Here is a 19839-nt window from a genome sequence, read left to right as displayed (position 1 = left end):
AGAGGAGCAGACGTCTGTGATATAAGGACTGAAAGGAGGTAAACACTCTACTGAAACTATTTTACCTTCATGACTTTTGTTGACAAGAAAAACCTCCTGGGTTTTAAACATTTCATCTAACTCTTCCTTTAAACAACAACAAAAACAATACTGAACAATACATCCACCAAACTAATGACTGCCAGAGGCCTGAACCTGCTTATACAATCCCACAACGACCATACAAAAGAAAGACATTTTAACAACTGAAAGATCGGGTGAAGTTCTATTTGTAAAAAGTTGACATGTTCTACACAAACCTGACCGCTGGTTATTAAGAAAATCTTTATCACAATACAAGACAGGGAATCGTTTACTTGGGGTAGGGGCATTTAAGATTGGCACCTCTGCATCTGCCTTGCTCAATGTTCACTTCTCAGCTTGCCTGTTAGCTCATGCAAGCGTCCTGAGCCAGGTTTTAAAAGGAAACAAGGACAACATAAGGGTTTTTCAAGGGAAACTAATGGAAAATTGGACTGCTCAAACACTGCCACAGGATGGACACACAAATGTACACACACCCACACACACACACCATTATACCAGATAAGTGCCTTGGAGCCAGGTGGCATAACACTCGCCTCTTACTCACCCTTCACTCCTCCCTCTGCAGAGTATACCCTCAAGACAAACACACAAACCCACTGTGCATCATAAGTGTGCGATTGCCCCTGGTCAGGTTCAAACAGTCTTCGTCTATCCCTCGCCCTCAGGTTAATGGAGCCATGAGAGCTCAAATTCTCTGCAAAAACACACTAGAGGCCAGAACTAATCACCTAAATTTAATGACCACCTATTTTTAACCTACCGTCTGTCAAAAAGCTTCAAGTAAAAACTAGTGCTTAAGACACCAGCTAATCTTGCACTCATGGTGTTTGTAGCAGCAGCAGTCTTGGGCCCTTTAGCAGGATCTTTTTGGAAATCCACTCATGGAAAAGATTCAAACTGGAACTTACACTGGCGGTGTTTAGAAAAAGCTCTGACTTGTTCCTAGTTTTACATTTAAAACTGTGGCTATCTGCAGGAAACTTGCTAGTAGGCTCTTGAACTAAATCTTTGACTAAATGAAAGTTAAAACAAAAAATATATTCATTTAGCTTTTTTTGATGAGTTTAAATCTCAAGGCTACACTACAAATCACTTTAAATCACTTTCAATTTAACAAGAAATACATTTTTTATTAGTTTAAAAGGGAGTGTTTATATCTGAAGACACAAAGATCTCGGCAAACACCCATTTTTAAATCATATGATTAACACAATATTTTTTCAGCAGACTCCTGGCTAGTAAAACTATAGACATATCACACCTTAAAGATAATATTTGATGTAATGCCTCAATTAAAACACAATTTTGAGCTTTGGTTCAACCTAAATGATTGCCCCCCAAGTTTAGGAAGCAGATTTCGGACAAATCTATATTGATACCAAGTTTGATTCTGGATCACAAACAAAACCTCCACAGCTTTGTTTCTGTTGGTGAAAATAAATCAACTGACATTTAGGGCCCCTTGGTGGGGAGGGGGAGGGGACATCACTGTGAGTAATCAGGAGATGTCCCCTCAGTGCCCTACCCGCCAATTTTAACTGCACCCCCTTAGCACACACACCCCTCCCCCCTCAAAATATACATTCCAACATAAACACACACACACCCTCACACACATACACGCACACACATTTTGCAAGGAAGGTGGGACCTAGTACCATCTGTCCCGTACCCCTTCCATGGTGGGGGGTGGGGGGCCCTTGGCAATGGTGGCCGTGTCCCCTGGGTGCCGGTTTCCTGGGCCCGGCAGTGCTCTCTCCGCGCGGGGGGGGTTCACATTACACCTGAGCCGGGGGTGTCCGTGTCCCTGGGGGGTGGGTTCTGGTCCTTGCCCCTGAGCGCTGGGCCCCACCAAATTTCCAACTGTGGCTGAGCCTGGTCGGGCCATGTTTACAACACCCCTTGTGGGCCCCCTTTTTCCCCGGGGTGCTCCCCTCCTGGGCGGGGGCGGCTGGCCCCTGCCTTGCTCCTCCCTGGACCAACCATGGGCCGGGTGGGTGGCTGCCTGGAGTTCGGAGCGGGTCTCCCTTGGGGGGTCCTGGCTCGTACCTGGGGTTGGGGCGGGAGGATAACCAGAACTCCTGGGTGGTGATGGGGTGCTCGTCTGGGGCCGTGGGCGCCCTTCTCGGGTGGGGCCCTGCGTTGGGCTCTCCTGGCGCGGCAGGGGGGCTGCTCTCCTGGTTGGGCTGAGGCGGCGCTCTCTTTCCCCCCATGCCTCCCTGCTCTCTGGCTCTGGTGGCCTCGCGGCGGTCCTGCTGGCCCTGGCCTGGGTGGCAGATTTGGTCGCCCGGGGGCGGTTGTTCCCTGCCTGCTGCCGTGTGGCGTGGGTCTCTGTGTGGGGATGGCTGGGCACTCTCCCTCCTTCTTTTCACATTCCACCATCCATTTTAGAAGAACATAAACACTCACCTGAGCACAGGTGTTAGCTCACTTTTGCACTAATAGTTTGCATGATTGAATGAATGAAATATTTCACATTAGTTGGTTTGAAGGCATAAGTATGCGTGTGTGAACACTATCGGTTTTGTGTACATGTTGACATGTGGACATTTTTGCAGCTAGCAGGTGTGTTGATAACATTTGAGTGTGTGTGTGGACAGGCCCCGCCCTTTTTGTATTACATTTGAACCTTACCGTAATGATAAACAACCAGTAAACTTGCTGCTCTATGCTGCTTCATGGTCTTATCCCCCCCCCCCCCCCTCCTATTATCACCCTCCTACCCCCCCCTCTCTCTCTAACATCCCTCTCTCTTCTTCCCTTCTTTCCTTTTCCGTCCGGTCCAACACCAAAGATTTTCAAACATGATTGAAATTAATAAAGTTTGGCCTCAATTACAAAAGGGGTTTATTCAGACATACCTTTGGTTTGTCTGAAGATTAATAGCCCCTGTTGTTAAAGTAAAATATGTCCAACACAAGAGGCCCTCAGTTCTCATCTGCCTGCCCAGCTGTTGGACAGGACAAGACAGGACAAAAAAAATAAAAATAAAATAAATCAACTGCATCCACTGTCGCCCGGTGGAAATGTTTTTTTTGGCTTTCACTCATTCTATGGGCCGCTCCCTAAATCCAAAAAGTCATTGTGTTCCTCCTTCAAAGCAGCATAGCAGAGACACAGATTTCCCTGATTAATGCTGTGACAACCAACCCAGCTGTATGCTGATGTACCTCCCCCATGGCCCGCTTATTCTATCCTGGTTAAAGATTTCCTGACATCAGAGGTTTAGAAAACATCCCTTGGAAGATGGATCCAAAATGAAATGAGGTCATTAAACAGGGCTGAGGAGAGAGGAAGGACTGAGTTCAGATTTTTACCCTCAGCTTATCTCCATTTTTAATAACTTTATGGTCAGATATTTCAATAAACCCATGATTTGCAAGCATCATCCTTCCGCTTTTCATGATTACAAAAACTGATAAAGAAAAGTTGAGACTAAGGCCGAATGTCAACGGAATTCTGGAAATCAAACACACACACACAACTACTACTGAGTTTCAATAACCAGCATGTGTCAAGGTGCAATAAAAAGCTGCAACGGTCAGCAGCAAGCTAGGTCCAGCCTAGTCTGTGAATAAACAAGCACAAACCCAACCTGCCGTACAGACGCTCATTAACCTTGTAATGCCCTTCCAGTGCGTATTCACTGAAACCACAACCAGCACAAATTGCTCCCATCATCTCTCTGCCTCTCAGCTGGTGGTTTATTACATGTGGTTACAAAATCAACCAACCATCCTGCTCCTCCCTCAAACTGGTAAGAAAAAACACACGGCGGGTGACTCATATACTTGGGAAACATGGTATAATCTTTAAGTCAAAAGAAACAGCATGACAGCATTAGCCAGTTCCCTGTGTGGTTGTTCAGTCAGTCTGTGGTTACAGAAGAATCTATTTTGACCAGAAAATAACACAACCTTTTTTTAGTGCTGTTTTCATGTGCAGGATGAAAAAAAAAAACACTGGCTAAGGGCTATAGATGTGAAAATTTGAAAAGAACAAATTTATTGGAAACAGAGTCTGACCTATGTGATCAAGATCGAAGGGTGTCAAACCCCAGGCCTTTAGGGCCAGTGTTCCAACGTATGTTTCAACCAACCTGTAATAAAAGCTCCTTATTGGCCAAACACAACTGATCCAGGCCAACCGTAGTAGATAAGCCAGAATTTCTTAAAACCAGAAGAATGCCGGCCCTCAAGGCACAGAGCCTGACACCCTTGATACATGACAGGATGATTTGAAATTCACTATAGCAGGTTCAGTAGCTAAAGATGGGATTTTTTGGCACAGGTTGTAACAACAAATGTGTCTGAGGACAGGAAGTTTAAGGGGCTGGCCTGTCCTGCAGTGAAATTTGTGCAGGGACTCTGTGCTAACTAAGGAGCTGAACCTTCAGGTTCCTGATAATACTCCTCCAGTTGGTGGAGTGTTCCTGTAGCCCTGGAAATCAGGGTTCGATTCTTATCAGTGTGGATACTGCCTAACTATGTAGCCACAAGGGGGCCCATTCTGGACCTCCCTGTACCAGTCCCCAGCCCAGATAAAATGCATGATTGTGTCAGGAAGGGCATCCATTGTCAAAAAGAATCTCTGCCAGACTCCATAACAGATATTCCGAAAGGTGAACAATGACAAGAATGCGATAACAGAACAAGCATTTCTCGTGGTTTATGAACATTAATCAAATGATTACAGTAAACTGAAGTCTTCTGTTTCCACTAATGGCTTTGCTTTAAAACATGCAGACGACTCCCACAGGCACCTTTCAATACGGCCAGCATGATCTCACACAGAAATGCAGACACATATGAAAAAGACTAACCACTTTTATAGCTTTGATAATATGACAGCAGCAACCTGTTATTCCCGCTCTTTGCTCCCTTTAGCTGAATTGTGTCAATTTTAGGAACATACTTAAGTAGCGGATCTTTAAAGAGCTGGTGGTAAATCTGTCACTGTAATCTAAATCCCTGCATTCTACCATGAAATTTAGCATGATAACACATCCATCAGAGGGGAGTGAAGGTTACACTTACTTTCATACAGATTCACCAGCAGAGCAACCTGCTGAAAAGGATCAATGACAAGAGAAAAATCCTCCAGAGAAGCATCTGTTCTGATCACTGAACCGGCCGCTGAGGATGGTACTGCGTTCTTCATTTAAACAGAACATCCAAGCACGAGTAGACCATGTTCAAATCAACACCTTTGTGTAACTCGTTAACTGGATTTGAGAACTGCAGATAGAAAGAAATGACCAACTTCCGGCTCCAACAAAATAAAGTCAATTCAGTCACCATTTTCCGTGGCTTGGACATCACCATGTTGGAACTAGGGTTGGGCGATGTCCCTTAAATTAGCCGTTGACGATGTTTGCTGTCAACCATCGGGATGGACGATGACATCGTCGGGGGGGGGTATTTTTACATTTTTCATTCTTATATAACTGCTATTCGTTTTTTTTTTTGCTTTTTTCATTTTATTTCCCAACTAATGACTAATCCGCGATGATCCAGTATAAACTGAGGGAAGTGACTTTAACAAAAAAAGTAACAAACAAAATAGAAAAGAAGTAGTCCGCTCCCGCACTTCACTAGTGCAGTGGACCGGCGGAGCGCGGACTTACAGCTTTGTGTTTGAGGGGAAGGAGTGGGTGCTTTGTTACATGAGCGCTATGTGTGTGAGATTTAAGACTGCGATCCGTCCCGCAGCTCTAGGGGTACAAGCAACCGAACTCAGAACCGGGTCTAAAAGTGTGTGTCTGAGCACAGCTCGGATCGTCAGCACACACAGCGGTTTGAGCTTCAAAGCAGAAATGTCGCTCAGTCCTTAGAAAACATTCAAACAATCACGCGGATTTGTGTTTCCAGTCGTGACCCGACTAAATAAAGGCTGATGTTATTCTTACATGTTTACGTGCAGCCAGCAAGCAGCACCACCCAAAGCTAATGTTGTTAGCCCGTGTTAGCATACTGCTAATCCTGGCTTCGTTCAGAAAAAGCACTGACCACACGGATTAAAATTCAAATGATGAGCGAACAGGTGTTTCATAATAACCGTAACATTATTAAAAGCACGTTTAGAAGATCATCTCGTATTTTACCGAGCTGACATGTCAATGTATATAGCTGCTCGCCGCTGTTATCGTTTTGTATTGAATTGTTACCTTCAATAAAGTTTGAAAAAAAAAAAGCCGCTCGGCGGAATTTATATCCTTCCGGTTTTCAAACCCTACTGCGCATGTGCGAATGATTTATTCCGACGGAAAGTGTGACCTTAGTGAACGTTTTTATATTCTGAAAACATTTTTCTGGAACCATGTACACGGTTGGATTCTAATCATTGATCCCATCAAGATATTTGGTACATGTAACCTCGGCTTATGGTGTCGACGCGCAACGTGGGGGGGGCGTGGCATCACGATGGTGTCTCTCCATCGGGATGTCAGTCACCCATCACGATGGACGATGATATCGTCCATCGGCACAACCCTAGTTGGAACTAGTGATTGTCAGTCAACTGTGATTGGTCCAATTCAGTTTCAGTTTGCCAAACCTAAATACGTCTCAATCAGATCTTTGTTTTCATTCTATAATTCTGGATTTATTTTTCAATGGAGGTTTGAACTTTGAGAGTTTAAACAAGAGAGAAAAGTTTGAGAATGTTAATGTCTGAGAAAAATGTATAAAAGTGAGGAGTTTTACAGCATCAGTAATCCTACTTTGCAGATTTGACCTATCGCAGGTTATTTTTAGAATGTAACCACCACTATAAATAAGGGAACGCTGCTCCTCCACTCCCACTATGACCCCAATTATTAACAAACCCTGATGTGTCTACATGTTTACACTTTCATAGAAAACTATAATCTTATTAGTCCACGACTGTATAACCCTTTTTTTGACAAAAATGGTCTGAAAGTAAAAGTAAAGTAAAGATCTTACTGCTTGGAAAAGAGTTTAAAAACATGAAGAAAGATTTAATGTAATAAAGTTCTTTTTTAGATGCCGTTTAAGTGAACTCCCTTTTTAAATCTTCCTAATTAATACCAAAGATTTAGAAACATTAACCTCTGAGGATGTGCCCTTAGGGCACTTTGTAAGTGAAAGTCATTATCAGAACATTGTTTTGGCTAATGGAACATGTGTTTAACGCTGTTGTTTATTTCCAAACGTCTAACATGCATCCTCACAGCTGATGACTCCACCAGACCAACAGCAAAACTTTGTAATGAACTACACTGGGGAAAAAAGTTATTAAAGCTCACATTTATACAAGCAGACTTTGATAGAAAATCCAAACATTTTGCATTTTATCTCAAAAGTAAACTGAAGTTCTGAGGAGCGAAGAACAGAAATCCTTCTCCTGCGACCATGCTGCCTCGCATTACAGCGAGTGCTGAGGGAGATAACAGCCAATGGGACTTCCAAATGCATCAACATCAAAAAGCCATTTAATCATTGCCCTGCTCCCCCCCCCCCCCCCCCCCTGTGTCTCCGCCGCCCAGCTTTCGTGCCAAATACCATTTCATGTCTCTGGGGAGCAGAAAGCATTTAATAAAACTTCTGTAATCGAGTTCTGCTGCAAAGAGCAGAGTCTCCTTGCTGCGCGCCCATCTTCCCAACCCTCCACAGCTTTTCTGAGCCCCACTGCATCCAGCGCTTTGAACATTTTCCCCTCATACTGACACTTTTAGGGTTTCTTTTTAGGCAGACGTGCAGAAATAAAGCCATTTCCCTTTCAGCAGCTTAGAAAGAAATTCACAAAATTTGGATGTGCATTCAAGGGCCTTGACATTTGCTTTTGATTGACTTTTATAACCCTGAAAATTTAACAGCTGTAGTTTTTAAGACGGACATTAAAGATAAATTGACTTTTTAATTCTGCTAACTGCAGCAGATGTCTGAATCAGTTTGGCCCAAAGGCATCCGTTTGAGGAGAAGACAACAGGAGAAGACAGAACCTCATTTAAACTTTTCCACATTTGACCCGTTAGTACAAGAAATGTCCGACGTGAAACTAACTGGTTTTATTTAGTAAAAGCTGGAATATTTAATAATTTCTCTAGTTCAGCTGTCAGGCAGGAATGCTGCTTTATCAAATATGAAGAATCTACATTAGTTCTGAGCATTAGAGAGCACTATGAAATTCATGATTCACCAGGATGATCATCTCTTAACTTTGTGAAGTTTTTCATACATTTATGGACAAGTTTCTGTTAATTTTATGATGTAGATGTGTTTATTTTAGGAGATTGAGCTTTCATCAATCAGGAAGCTTCCACACAGAAAACTCATCCATTCCTTTAAATACCAATATTTATTCAACGAGTTTGAAATAAATAAGAAAGCCCTTAGCCGTACTTCTAAGGAACGTCCATCTGCTTCTCCATCATTCATGTAGAAGTGAGCAGGAGGCAGCTGAGCAAAGGGAGATGACCCAGAACGCTAGTGTCAATCAGCCTCTCCTCTGAGTGCTCAGCAACCTGCCCTTTTCTCCACATCCAACCATTATTTCTGGTTCTTCAGGGTTAAGTTTACACTTTAATTGTTGCATTTTGTTGTTTTGTGTTAAAAAAGTATATAAACGAGCACCTGCAATTTATAATAATGCGTTACTTTATAATGGAATTTAACGTAATTTAAGATCAACTACTTTTTGCTGACCTAATCTTTTTTAAATCTTTGTGATTTAAGCTGCTTTGTCAATGGGATCTTGGCACCGTAGACATTACAAAATAATCAATAATGGTCACCTCCTTGTATATACTATAATTTGCCTTTATAAAGCTCCAAAGCACACTACAAATAATAATTTGTTGTAATTGAACCTTTATTTATCCAGAAAGTTCGATTGAGAACAATTTCTTGTTTACTCCGTCGACCTGGGTTTGCAGCGACAGTACAAAAACAGAATGACAACGCAACATAAGGTACATACAAATAAAACAAGGCAGATTCACAAATCAATATTTACAACAAAAAGTCTATGGGAGGCACCGAGTTAATGTATGTAATAAAAACATGGAAAGAGACCCATAAAAACATTTAAAAACATCAGTATTGATCTCAAACCACATCTGTTAAAGACGTCTTAAAGGCAGCTAAGGAGTTTAGGATATACTACTTCAAGGTTTTCTGCAACTCATTCCAGTCATAGGGGGCAGAAAGAAAAAAGAGGAGCGCCCAGAGTGGTACGAACCCTGGGTACAACAATGAGAAAAGAACCCAAACTACGAGTACTGGTAGAGATGTTAAGGAGGGAACGAAGGCAATATGGAGTTTTAGCAATCAGTCTTGTCAATGAAATGATACCAATGCAGCCGCCTGCAAGTGTGGAGCGATAATCCATTCACACACCAATGGAAGCAGAGAAACGACAGAAGTGCTGATCAGGGGCAATGCAGGGCTTAGTACCATCCTCAAGGGCACTTAAACACCCGGGAAGGCAGTGCAGTAACAGCAAATGTGGACCTTAGATCAAAGGCCAACTAACTGTTCTACCAATGCACAAGGTGCAGGTTTCCTTTTAAAAATTCTCATGAGATCCATGCAGGGTGTCAAACTCCAGGCCTGGAAGGACAGAATCCTGCTGGGCTTTCAGAGGTCAAAAACCTGGTTCAGGTGTGTTTTCACAACAAGATTTTCCAAGGGCAAGATTTGTTGCTAAATAAGCAGAACATCGGCCCTCGAGGCCTGGAGTTTGACCCCTTTGCATCAGAGCTGCATGTGAAGGCACAAGATCTGGAAGTTTATTTAAAAAATGATGTAAAGAAATACATCACAACTTTCTGTTCTATTCTTTAACAAGTCAACGCTTTTCAGAGAGATTAGCCGATGTCTTGACACTTAATGAGGCGCTAGGTGATCATTAATCTGCTTAAATCACTTCGTTATAGTATTTGTCAGCCACAGACTCTGCAGGTTGACCCGCTTAGAAGCTGAATTTGTCAGTAATGTTTATTATAGTCACTTCAACTGTGAGAAAGAACGTAAAAAATAATGCAGGAATTCCCATTGCTGTCTTGACAGGGACTTTTGTGCTCCCCTGTATTCTATTTTTTATGACGCATCTCTGAAGCAGTCAGCCAAAAATTATATCATGGTCCGGTTGAATACTCGATTCTGATTGGCTGCTGGGTATGCGTTAAAACCTGATAACCGCACGGTGAAAAAAGAAGTTCCGGTCGGCTAGCTTAAATGATTTGTATCACTGCGCCAGCTTCTGTAAAACAACCTTTTGCTTCATCATCTGGGCAAAAACAAGCGGTAAGCGATTAACTTTCAATCTGAATTGATGCTTTATTCAACCCATCGGGACGATCAGCATATATATATATATCGCTGAATCTTGACTGCAGCGGTGGTGCTGCGCGACGCGGACTATATGTTACGTGTACGCTGTTTATGTTAAAAGTGATCCAAATCGGGAAAAAAAAACAAGAATTAAGGACTAAAACCTGGTTAATATGTATTGCTTTTGTAAGTGACCATGGTATAAGCGGGTTAATGGCCTTCGAAGTGTGCGGTTACTACTTTTTAACGCACTTCGCGGAAGCAACCGTCCTCCGCGAACGGTTCAGGCTTCCACGGCGTGCGTTAAAAAGTAGTAACCGCACACTTCGTCGGCCATTAACCCTTACATAACCCATATTGCCCATCGGCAGCAAGACTGAAGAAGATACTCAATCAACCAAAATCTGTGTAGACACTCGCTCATTCAGGTTGATTCCATTGAAGTAGTAGGTCTGCTGGTCTTGGTCTAACTTTAATAATTCATACATTTTATTCTATATGAAATGCAAAAATCAGCCACCTGTAGAACAGAAAGCCCCTTTTCCAGGAGGAGAACACAAATATGAACTCATTGTTCAGAGGAAGAAATCTCTGACAGTAACAGCTGTAGTTCAGTGGAATCCTGCTCTTTCTGGTTCCACTAGCTAGCACTGTTAGCATGACGGTGTGTGCCTGCTTATGCCAACTGTGGTCTGGAGGTTTTTGTCAGCATGAAGAATGATTGTACAATTGATTGCTGGTTGAAGCTTCTGTGTAGATATCCAAACCATTAAGAGCAGATTCTACTGTGAAATCAGTTATTTAACAAATGTAATCCTGTATTTTCTGTTATATTAGATCCCACTCCGATCATCTTATCTATTGTAAAAGCATTCCCGGTGGTATTATTATTATTATTATTATTATTATTATTAAGCATTTTTGAGCCTATATAAATATTATTTGATTCTATTAAAGACACTTTGATATGAATGACGGTACCGCGATTTAGCAGCAGCTTCAGTTCTGTTTTCAGAAAAGTCCCGCCCCTTTAACTGTCTCCACCAATCATTCTTGAAGGCTTAATCACACGTCATCAGTCTGACCAATCAGAAGTGGTTAAAGTCTTCACTTTCTTGTTCGGATTCTGCTCATAAAGTCTCTCAGTTCCAACAAAAAGACCAGCTAAAGCTCGTCTTTAATTTTGAAAAACACCAAAAACACAATTTTCCTCAGAGTGGGCCTAAAAAAGGTTTAAATCACTATAAAATATCAAGTATTGATGGTTTTAAAGTTTATTTGTGAGTTCTCTTTCTTCTTTTTCTTTCGGCTTTTCCCATCAGGGGTCGCCACAGCGAATCATCCTTTCATTCGCGGATGAGTCGCATGGTTATCTTGGCAACGTTTTACGCCGGATGCCCTTCCTGACGCAACCCTCTCAATTTAGCCGGGCTTGGGACCGGCACAGAAGCAGAGAAGGGAAATAGGGAGCAGCCCGGATTCGAACCCTGGTTTCACAGATGGAAGGTGCCGTAAACCAGCACGAGCTAAACCGGCTCCGACTAGGTTTGTTTATTGTGAGTTATCAAATAAAATACGAAAAGGAAATGTGCTAACTTTATCCCAGATTCTATTCGTATTCACATGTCTTGCAGACTCCAGGACACTGGTGTTCCCTGTAGCCTCCCTGCACCAATCAGCAGAGTGAGCTGCTCCTTAGGGGTTTGTGTTTGCATTGTAAGTCAACGATGGACATGTGTGCAGTTTAACACCCTCTGTGCTTGTTGCATTTCAGCCTCATGAAACAAATTCAGCAAAGCTCTTGAGTAAAGATACTAAAGACCCTAAAGCACCAGCCGCAGATGGGAGGGATAACCACCAACTGGAGTACACATGGGACCTGAGGTTCGGCTCGCCTCATACACACAAATCCACTGGAACAGGGCACCAACGGAAAGGTTATTTCCATTTTAGAAAGTCACCAGTGCCCTGAAACTGTCGAGACATCAAAGATCTGACAGAAAAGTAAGATGCTACCAGTGTGAGAAAATAAACTCCAGAAAAAGGAAGGGTTGCTAAACCCACCGACAGACAGAGGGGTTTACAGCACTGCCGATGAAGCCTCAAACACATCGCTGTAAGCTGGCAGGCACACACGCACATTTACACACACACCACTGAATTAAGCTGAAGTTTGATTGGCAGCTACTAGCATGTTCGTGCACGTCCAGCTAAACGTCAGATATATTCAAAACGGATTTGAAAAAGAGAAATATACAACCTAGCGACAAGCAGAACTCTATTTTCAAAATAATGATCCAGAAATGCTCCCTGTTTTGTAAATGTGGCAAATCTTGACAATAAAATCCAGTGTGTCTGAGTTAATATTCTTTCATTAATGCAGTAGCTTAATGCAGTTTCTGGAATGCAGTAAAAACACAAAAATCCAACGTGTGAAAACAAGTATGACGTTCCCATATACTCTAGAGAAGAACTCTGCTAAAAACAAACTTTGTGGTTATCCAGCAGGAGATGCTTTTACTTCCCACAGCTTCTTTAAAGCATTACTTGTGAAAAAGATCACTTTAGCATGCATGAATATATAATACACCCAACTGATAAATTATTGATTATTAATAAATGATTTATTTATCTGGTCAGAAAGAAAAAGAACCAACATTAGCTTGTTGGATATTTTTAAAGTAGGGAAAAAGTACCCAGAATGCACCAGCTGTGGCTTTATGTGTCCTGACTGCATTAATCACGAGGCCGAAGACTGTTGGGCCTTTTTGGAAAAAACATAAAACTCTCAATTTGTTAAAATCCGTAAGTCAAAACGGTTGAATCGTCAGAAGAAAGAGTCCCTCAGCTGAAAGTGTGAAATCTGCTCGCCGCGTCTGACCCGTCCTCTGAGGCAACGGCGAGCTCCTCAACCATCTGGTCTCATACCGCCTCAAACCAACGCTTGATGCTGAGAGCCAAGCAGAGACGCATGGGTCCCATTTATAGAGACTTTGACCCGACAACCTCTCGATCTCTATCTGTGCATGAGTTTCTGCCTTTCCCCATTACTATATTAAAGTGATTTGATTGCATAATCATATTTCTGAGGTTTTTCCTGGGATGACGTCCATGGTGCAATTTGTTCTGCACCGCTGAAATTAAAAAAGCTGGTTCTGTGCTGAGGTGAGTCTTTACCAGGACATTAGGAGCACAGCATGATCAACATCTGACATCCTTTGAACAACACAAGGATCAAACTACAATATATTGAAATAGATGATTCTTTAGGGCAATGGCAGCATGAAAATCTGCTTCCGTTTGATTTCAATAATGTCTCTACACTTAACTGGTGACTTAACACAAATGACTGTTGGAGTTTTTTCAATAAAATATCAAATATGCAGCCACAGCTTTTATTAAAGGGCCTATATCCTGAAAAATCCACTTTTTGAGCTTTGAAGTCTATTATAATGTTAATTTCTCACTAAAAACAACCCAAAGCAGTATTTTGGTATTTCCATTTACGTATTTCTGAGTATTCCTCTAAAAACCTGCTCTCTGAGCACCAGCTCCTCTGAATCCATGAAAATGAGAGGGTTCTCACATTGTGATGTCACAAAGTGAAGGACAGCCCCTTCCAGGAAAAGCCTGCGCTGCCAGCCCGCCCCCCGGCAACACACGCCCACTTTCTCCGTGGAGCTAGTGGTAATCAGTTAAGCCCTTTTATTTTCTATGCACAATATGCACATCCACCTTTGCAAAAGTTTGGATGATGTTTGTTTTTTGTGGGCAAACCGCAGACTAAGGCCGGCTTTAGGATGACGTCATGAAATGGGCGTTACCCACTAGAAGCGAAAGGCGGGGCCTCAGAGATTGAGGAGTCTTAATTCCGGGTATAAAAAAAGCTTTGAAAATAGCTAATATTTCATTAAAGAATCATTCTTTAGTGTGTCTAAGGTCAATCATTATCATGTATACGGATATATTATTCTGAAAGGCTTAAGAAAAGCATGATGAAGACCCTTTAAATACAAACACAGAAGATTACCTTAAAATCTACTGCCTTGATTTTTCTCCTTATATTTAAACTCATTTTTAATGCTTTGTTACTATATTTAATGGACAAAATCTTTTACACATTAAACACTAAAACAACAAACACGTTTGGAATTGCTATTTGTTTATTTTAAATACCCACACTGATGAAAATTGTGTTTTTTAGGTGTGTAATGCTACACATAGTTGAACCGAACCGTTTTGGTACAGCAGTTTCGGTTTGGTTCACCTCTGAACCATTTCGGTACGTTTTTTTCTTTTTTTCCCCACATATGCATCGTAACGACCCAGCTGCTTTGTCACTCATAGCGGGAAAACGAGACCTTAGCTGCTACTTAACTAGCTGCTACTTAACTAGCTGCTACTAAACTAGCTGTAGCTGCTACTTAACTAGCTGCTACTAAACTAGCTGCTACTAAACTAGCTGCTACTAAACTAGCTGCTACTTAACTAGCTGCTACTAAACTAGCTGCTACTAAACTAGCTGCTACTAAACTAGCTGCTACTTAACTAGCTGCATTGGCTGTCCTTGCCCCCCCATACTCCACAGGCCCTCAAACAGTCAGAGAGTAGACAGAGAAATAGATGCTCCATCTCCTTTCCAGCATTAAACCCCTTTTATTATGAACAAACACGGACAGCGTAACAACATGAACCTCACTTCTCTTCATAGCTCTCTCAGTGATGGTGAAGAATTCAACACACAAGATTTCACACTTCCCATGAGTCTTAGTGGCTATAGGCGGGGCTAACCCCCAGGTCGCAACTGTATTAACTTTGCGCCGAGTCCAAACTAATGTCAGGCAGATTTATTAAACAGGAGTACCGAACCGAAATGTACCGAATCGAGCCCCATGAAATTCTGAACCGAACCGAATTGAGATTTTAGAGTATCGTTTTTGGTGTTTCTAACGTTTTTTGTGGCATTTCCTTATGATGTAGGACATATTTAAAGAAAATCAGGATTAGAAATGCATTTTCTTTTTTAAAATTGCAGCTTCTTCGTGACGCAGAAAATACGCTGGACTTGAAGACATAAAGATCCGTGTACGCCTTTATTTTCTATTCTAAGCTTGAATCTAGCTGTAAGCAAAGGGGGAGGGGAGTATGTAAACAGAGAGCTCTCAGCAACTGAGAGAGGAAGGGGCCCACAACTCAACTTTTCTATGTAAAGAAAATTACGTCCAAAATTGGGTTTTTGAGTATTCCTTTTGTTCAAATCACTATTAAACAGGAGCAGAATAAAAATGCTGTGTGTATTTGTGACATAGAAAATATGCTGCTCTGAGCAGTCAGCAATGGGGAGGGGAAGAGGAGGCAGGTTTACTGTCTGCCAACAGTCCCGCCCACAACTCACAGGTGAATTTCTAATAAGCTCCTGCCGCTCTGCTTACACGTTCCTAGAAAACAGCAGGTTTTTGATTTGGGCTAAAAAAACAGCATAATCAATATAAACCTTTTATAACTTAGCCCGCAGCACATTTGGAGAAGCGCTCTTTGAATTACTGTTATTCTTGACAGTTTGCTCAATTTGTAGAATTCCAACCGTTTCTGAAAGTCAGACATGGCGCCTTGATGTCAATGTCTTTACGGTAATGTCACCCGGAAGCCTGCGAGCCACTCCTTTATTTACCGGGAAAACAGGCAGAGCGGTGGAGAGGTGCAGAGAGCGGAGCAGCAAAAGAGAAGAAGAATGTCACTAAGACGACCTTCGCGGATAATAAAACCTCCATGGAGGTTCAGAGAAGACTTTGAGACTGAGAGAGCAACGGAAGGAGTCACTTCTGGCGAGAAAAGGTAGCGTTTGTATTTCCGGGTTGATTTTCAGGATGAATCACGCCCTCGCTAGCTAGTTTTAACTCTGAAATACTTACTGTATGAAAGAAATGTCTGCAAGTTACCTTATTTTTGACTTGTAAGTTAAAAGTAATCTTATTATATAAACATATATGTACATTTGTTCAGGAAAAGCTATGCTGTGAAATCCTAACAATTGAATTCTATTTTTCTGCAGGTTTCCTGTGTCTGTGTGTCTGTGGGCTGGAGCTGGTGAGGAGCTGGAGGGCAAAAGAGGGAAAAAACGTGGAGACGCTGGAGGTTCTGGTAGTGGTTCTGACGCCATCACCAGACCAAAGGTGGAAGACAGATGCTGAGCCTGATGATGGAGTCCCTCACCCACTGAGGTTCAAACCCAGACACATCCCCAGGTGTCCAACCACCTCTAAATACAGGAATCCCGTCACCAGGTTGAAATCTTTTCCCACTGATGCCGTAAACGCTGCACCAAGAGAACTTCCTGGAAGTGTGAGACTTGTGATGTGGGCCTATGCCTGCAGCCAGACAGAAACTGTCTGTGGCAGCATCAACAAGGCCTTTGAGGAACCGAGGAGGAGAGAACTGCCCTGTGTGACCAACATTTTCTGCACATTTAGAGACAAAGATACAGAAATTTTGTTGTAAATAAATTTAAACTTTTAAGTTTCAAAACCAGTTGTTCATGTTTAATTGCCCTGTTTTTCTCATTAAAAACACACCTTAAATGGTTATTACAGTCTTATGAAATAGGGTAAATTGTCAAGTACTGATAGATGTTGAAAGTTCCATGTCTTCTGGAAAAAGGGGCAAGAGTATTCCTTTACAGGACATTCTCTGACACTTTTATAGACTGAATGGTCTACATGTTTCCGTGGTAATATTCGTGCCTCTGTATCTCCATGTCAGTATTTGTCTGTGATTGTTCTCACAATCACTTTTACTGGTCTTTGGTCTTCGTCAATAAATAGCTTTTATTGCCTCCACGTGTTTCATCAGAAAGGTGCAAATACAACCCAGCAGCAGCTGCTAGAAAGAGCTTATAAAGGGTCCGGGAGGACGGGACCGTCCAGGTTTCGCTGAAGTAACAACACTTACCCGTGCGTTCAATATAGTCCACACATTTCTCAATGAAGACGGGTATGGGATGCTCCGGGGTCACCAGATTCTGCAGAGGAACACCGAAGTAGTTACTGTCCCACGTTCTACGGGTGGGTGGGTACAGAGGCTTTGGGGGTTTGGACGATTTGTGCTAGGAGAAAAAACAAGGAGATCAAAACATTAGAACACTGGATGAGAAAGAAAAGAACCAGTACGAATTAAAACAACAACCCTGTAGAAATACTACTGGAAAAGATTGAAGCTCGAGAAGAGGAGAAAAGGGAATGAAAAATGAAAAGAAACAAAAACCCGAGGGACAGTGAGGATGGAAGAGGAGGCAGAAGTATCAGAGGAGAAGAATGGCAATCAGGGAATAGATCAGAGGGAACTGGAGTGGGATGAAAGAAGAGGGGGGGTGAAAGAAGGGGAGCGTTCATGTGAGAGAAGAAAAAAAGCTTTAAGACCAAAGCTAGGACAAACATCAGGGTGCTGAGCGAGCTCTGATTCTTGCACTCCTCTGCTCCAACGTGATGTCCCGCTGACAGCAGCCCTCACTTCTCTGTAATTGGTGGGGACACAGATTAAACACTCTTCTTCTCGTTTTGCTTCCTTGATAAGGGGAGACATTTGCAGTGTTCTAACAATGCCCTGCATTCATGAAGCCAGCGCAGTGCCAGAGGATGTTTCTCCACTGATTTGCAAAGTTATCTCATTTGTGTCAGTGAGCCCCCCAGCTCTCAGGCTAGAAGGTCTGCTGAAGCGTGTTTGAGGAAACTGACAAATCATCGTGCTGTGATCATCACTGATGCATAGCTAAGTTATAAGTTTTCACCATTCATTACCTGACTGCCGTCCAAGCAGTTGACACACACTAAAGTGACAGCTTTCTGTTCTCTGATACGCACAATACCTCTGCAAACTAGATTATGTTTATGAGAAGTGACACAATGACAGCTAAATCCAAAGCAATTATTTCCACATTTGTAGAAGTGCTCAGAGGTCTCAAGCAAGCTTTCTTAGGAGTCAGATTAGGATCTAGTAAACAGAGCATCTTTCATCTGCTGAGTGCTGCGTCTTTTTGAAACAATTTCAACTGCCCCCTCTGTGGCCTTCCAGGTATTAAACTAGTTATTCTACAGTAAATTTACAAAATACTTCTATACAATTATGCATTAGCGCTCATACACTTCCTGATGTCGTCTATATTTGTGTATTCAGGTTTTGACACTTTAACACCAGAGCAAACTGACGCAGGCTCGTTGAACTACCATGACAACAGATTCTGACGCAGAGAAAAGTGGCTTTGGGCCGATCATCAGCTGGTTCATGTTCACTTCATGTGGAAGAAAGTGCCAAGCTGCTATCCTCCTCTCCAGAAACTGCTGGAATTACGTTAATTGTGTAAATGGTTAAAGAATAATGGTGGATCAAACAACGCTCAAGGCTCTATATCATGCTATTTTTAAGCTTTTCAGAGTAAACTATATCTCTATATGATAATATATTACCTTTTTCACTCTAAAGAACACAATTTTTATTAAATATTAGTTATTTTTGCAACTCATTTTCCAACCCGGAAGTAAGACGACTCGATCTCTGAGGCTCCCGCCTTTCTCTCCGTGTGTCGGTACCACCCATTTTATGACGTCAGCTCAAAGGTGGATGGGAGGGGCTGGTGCTCGGAGAGCATGTTTTTAGAGAATTTTTTAAAAATACAACTGTGGGGTGGTTTTTTCAGAGGAATTAACATTATATGACACATAAAAGCTCAGAAAGTTGATTTAGCACGATATTAGCCCTTTCATACTGGTACAAAAGCTCAGGACTTAAAGGGTTCAAATGTTCTGTACCTGCAGCAGATTAAAGACCCACCCCGATGAAAATGGTGTTTTTGGTGTTTTTAACATGTTCTTGTGACATTGTTTTGATGATGGAGGACATATCTAAAGAAAATTAACCCATAAAAACCCAGGGAATCTTTACATGCTTCCACTTGGTGATGTCATCAGGAGACACGGCATTGACTTTCATAGCTATGCTGATGACACTCAACTATATGACGCTGTGGCTCCTGATGATATTAAAATGTGGATGGGAGAGAACTTTTTGCAGCTCAATCAGGACAAAACTGAAGTCTTGGTTATCGGTTCTGAAGCTGAGAGAGATAAGGTCCAATTTTATCTGTCAACCCACTTTATGAACATGTGATACAGTAAGGAACCTCTGTGGGATTATAGATGCAGATCTTAGCTTTGACCAACACGTGAATCAAGTAACCAAGACTGCATTTTACCATCTAAGGAATATCGCCCGAGTGAGACCCTTTTTCTCTAGCGCCAGTGCTGAAATCTTAATTCATACTTTTATTACATCCAGAATAGATTACTGTAATTTCCATCTTTTCTGGTGTAAAGAAAACAACTCTTAACCGCCTGCTGCTAGTCCAGAACTCTGCTGCACACCTTATAACGAGAACCAGGAAGAGGGAGCACATTACACCAATCTT

General features: G+C 42.1%; 1 protein-coding gene across 2 annotated transcripts in view; it reads right to left on the bottom strand.

Moving 5' to 3' along the window:
- arhgap5 (Rho GTPase activating protein 5) overlaps positions 1 to 19839 on the bottom strand; it is a 55589-nt gene that overhangs the window by 18601 nt on the left and 17149 nt on the right. For both annotated transcript variants that reach the window (XM_023952064.1, XM_023952065.1), the window contains exon 3: positions 17331 to 17484. In XM_023952064.1, the coding sequence (XP_023807832.1) occupies positions 17331 to 17484 (154 nt within the window). The remainder of the gene's footprint in view (positions 1 to 17330; positions 17485 to 19839) is intronic.

Source organism: Oryzias latipes, chromosome 22, assembly GCF_002234675.1.
Source record: "Oryzias latipes chromosome 22, ASM223467v1".
NCBI classification, from domain to species: Eukaryota; Metazoa; Chordata; class Actinopteri; order Beloniformes; family Adrianichthyidae; genus Oryzias; species Oryzias latipes.
This window is presented reverse-complemented; position numbering and strand designations above follow the sequence as displayed.